Below are 3456 nucleotides of genomic sequence, written 5' to 3'. Positions count from 1 at the left end.
AAAATGCATATAATTCAGACAAAATTACGGTTAGAGCTAACAGATTATAAACATTGTAGCAGAAGACATTAACATAGTGTTATTATGTTAATTGCTATTTACATAATTGGGCTGAGAGCAATTTAATATATTCATGACATTTTACAGCTTATAAAGTATTTGAACTGTACAATATAGTTCTAAAAAATTAGTTAGTCAAAAGGTGGGGCAACATTTGAGTGTTTGATAGTACTTTATATAAGCTGATTTTTAAATCGTCTGATAATTTAACTGATTTGCTTAATTAGTGGCAATAGGAAGTTATTTTGTATTAGAATGCAAGGTTTATCCAATTAAAAACGTGATCAGATATACGAAACATGAAACCTATCAATTAAGAGCTATATAAATTAAGTCGCACCGAGCTATTCGATTAACAGAAAACAACATGAACTTGTCAGCTACGTTAATTCTCCAGTTGATCCTGTTAAAAGCCAACTTACTATGCAGTACGGTAAGCCTTGAAATTAGTCTACCTAAGCAGTACATCTATCTAAAATATTTCCTATTTAAGGGCTTATCCAAGTATACTGTACAAATGTTGCAATTTGACACTTTGGAAGCCGAAGAGGAACTACTTATTGACTTTCGAGATGTTCGTCTTGTGGGTCGCGATCGAGCACTAAATGGAACAGTCTTCATACTCGAAGATATGGATGATGAAAATTTTCAGTTTTCTTTAGATTTTCGCTATGATGCAAACAGACATGGTCGGTGGAAACCTGCGCTTCACCATGTTCCCATCGAATATTTGTAGAGCAATGAAATTGTTCATAGGAACGTTTGCCAAATCGACTTTCCGAATGGACGAAAATACGAACTTACCATTCGACGGAAAGAGCTGTCCATTGCCCAAGGGCACATACTATATAAGGAATATGTTGCTAAATACCGATACCTAGCCGGATTTAATAAAATTTGGCGGACTGGAGCTCAATTAACGATTCTATAAGAATGGCAAGTCTATAGAAGGTGCCTGCTGTAAAACTGTTATGGAGCCACGACTTTTGTAACTCTATATATAACACCCTTAGTTACCCTACGCAATATGCACTCTTGAGCAAAATTGGTAATATTTGCTATTAAAAATTAATCAAAGTTTTGAAATAAATTAAAGTTTAATATGCGGCTTTAACAGTTTCTGGGAATCTTACTGTAAGCTGAATGCTAACTATTCCATAGAGTTATCTTGTTTGTCTGTTGTTCAAATGGCTTTAAATTTTCATATCTGTACAAAATGTAATTGGCACTCAAATTTGATATAGAAAGACAATGATTGCTTGCAGATGTGTCGATTCGTATAACATATGTAATTTTCATTAATTAGAAGTTGAGCGCTACAAAAACACAATTTGATACATTTAAATAAGAGATAAACTGCCGGCATTTAGGTTTAGTAATTAGTTATAAATTGCAATTATTTTGCGTGCATATACAAAATTGCACACATTAAGCATTTAAATGATGCGATTAGATATGAAAAACATTTAAACATTTAATTAGTTGCCATATAAAAATGCCAAACCTGACGATTCAATATTCAAAACCCAACATGACGTCGTCTGCTGTGTTACTTCTCTAGTTAATGCTGTTCAGAGTAAACTTATTATGGACTTAGGTAAGTCTGAAATAGTCTTCAAGAGCAATAAAAGTATGTTTAAATTGTACAAATTTAGGGATTATTTAAATACAGCATGCAAATAGTGTAATTTGATGCTTTGGCAGCGGAAGAGGAACTACTCGTTGATTTTCGTGTTGTTGGCCGGGAACGCTCTCTAAATGGAACAGTCGACTTACTCGAAGATATGGATGGGGAACATTTTCAATTGTCAGTCGATTTTCTCCATGATCCAAACAACAACAATCACCTTATATACTCTCTTGAGCAAAACAGGCAATTTTTGTGAATATATGAATAATAAATAATGGATAAATAAATAACAAAATAAGCAAAGATATGTAAACGAGCCTAATCATGTTAATGTGAAAACAATTAAAAGGTCAATTTTCCAATAGAGTTCTCTGAAGTGTCCATACAGAAATGTTGAAAATAAAGGCGTAACATAATACACATTCTGTCAATTTTAGTTTTTATTAGCTAAGAGCCACATAACAGAGCCATGAAATGTTATTGCTTTTAGAATATTTTAATTGTACGGGAAGCACATATGAAGGGATGAGGACTTATTACAGGAATATCAAAAGAGCTTATATAACATATAATACATTTTAAGAAGAGATAATCTACCAGCGTTTAGTGTGTGTAATTAATAATAAATTGGAATTATTTAAAGTGCAATTCAGCTATTAAATGATGCGATAATGCGATATGAAAACATGGAAAACCATTTAATTAATAGCTATATAAATATGCCAGAGCTAACGATTCAATTACCAAACTCCAGCATGGGGTTGGCAGCAGCGCTTATTCTAAAACTGTTGCTGTTGGGAGCCAACCTGTCGAGGAGCTTGGTAAGAAATACGCATTGCTAACAACTTAAAATCTACTTATAATTTACATTTTAAAGGGGGTTTATATCTATACGGCGAAAATTATAAAATTTGAGGCATTGGAAAGCACCGAGAAGCAATATATTGATTTTCCCGATGTCCAAATTATTCTTTGTACCCATTATGGACATCTGTTCGGGGCTGAGAATACGAATCTGGCGGCGATTGTCCTCTATCCCAGGGTACGTATTACGTGAAAAATGTGCTGATAAACAGCGATAACTGGCCGGGTATAATACCCATCGGTGGTATTAAAGTCAATCTACGATTCTATAAGCAATATAAGTTTGTGGGTGGCCTCAGCCTTACCTTCAATGTGGAACGCCAGCTTTTGTGAAACAACCCTTCAGAAGAATCTATACTTCATTTAATCCCATTGTAGGATTCAACTTGAATTGGCGCATTAAATCACAAAATTTGTCGGAAATTCATATTGCAAATAAAAATGTAAAGCTGAAGCTTTGAAATGAATTTGTTGTAAATGTTTTTGGCAAATGCTTGAAAATCTGCAAATTTCCGCAAATGGATCACATTAAAATACACTAAAAACCCATTAAATTCGTATAAAATCCCATTTTTGTGCATTTAATGTCATAAATCACAAAATTTCACAGCACATGCATTAGAGAACCGCACGTACACACACACATAAACACAAGCACACAAATCCAGGAAACACACATGAAGCTGGGGCTTAGTTGCTGCTGACAAAGGGCAAACAATTCGAATTGTGCGTTGCTCGTCGCCTGTTTTTTGGGCCTGTGTCCAGCAACAACAGCAATGTGAACCAAATGTATCTGCTTAGGTCTGGTCCCGGCTCCAATTTCTGACCCAAACGGGCTCCAATAGCCGCACCAATTTATTAACAGGGTATATATGGCTGGCTTAAGTGGCTTTAAACGTTTG

At 34.6% G+C, this 3456-nt stretch overlaps 1 protein-coding gene across 1 annotated transcript; it reads left to right on the top strand.

Annotated features, from left to right (window-relative positions):
- Positions 1–529: 529 nt before the first annotated feature.
- LOC135432417 (uncharacterized) lies at positions 530–2887 on the top strand. Its single transcript, XM_064688120.1, has 2 exons — positions 530–749; positions 2697–2887. The coding sequence occupies exons 1-2, from the start codon at positions 578–580 to the stop codon at positions 2885–2887; spliced, it is 363 nt and encodes a 120-aa protein (XP_064544190.1). The 5' UTR covers positions 530–577.
- Positions 2888–3456: the final 569 nt, after the last annotated feature.

Source organism: Drosophila montana, unplaced genomic scaffold (genome assembly GCF_035044405.1).
Source record: "Drosophila montana isolate Dmon_TW-CO22-7 unplaced genomic scaffold, ASM3504440v1 contig_3200_1, whole genome shotgun sequence".
Classification (NCBI taxonomy): domain Eukaryota; kingdom Metazoa; phylum Arthropoda; class Insecta; order Diptera; family Drosophilidae; genus Drosophila; species Drosophila montana.
This window is presented reverse-complemented; position numbering and strand designations above follow the sequence as displayed.

Coding starts and splice junctions, on each gene's coding strand:
- LOC135432417 (XM_064688120.1), top strand. CDS start 578: ATGTTGCAATTTGACACTTTGGAAGCCGAAGAGGAACTACTTATTGAC. Junction 750..2,696: donor CTATGATGCAAACAGACATG/GTCGGTGGAAAC, acceptor TTCGGGGCTGAG/AATACGAATCTGGCGGCGAT.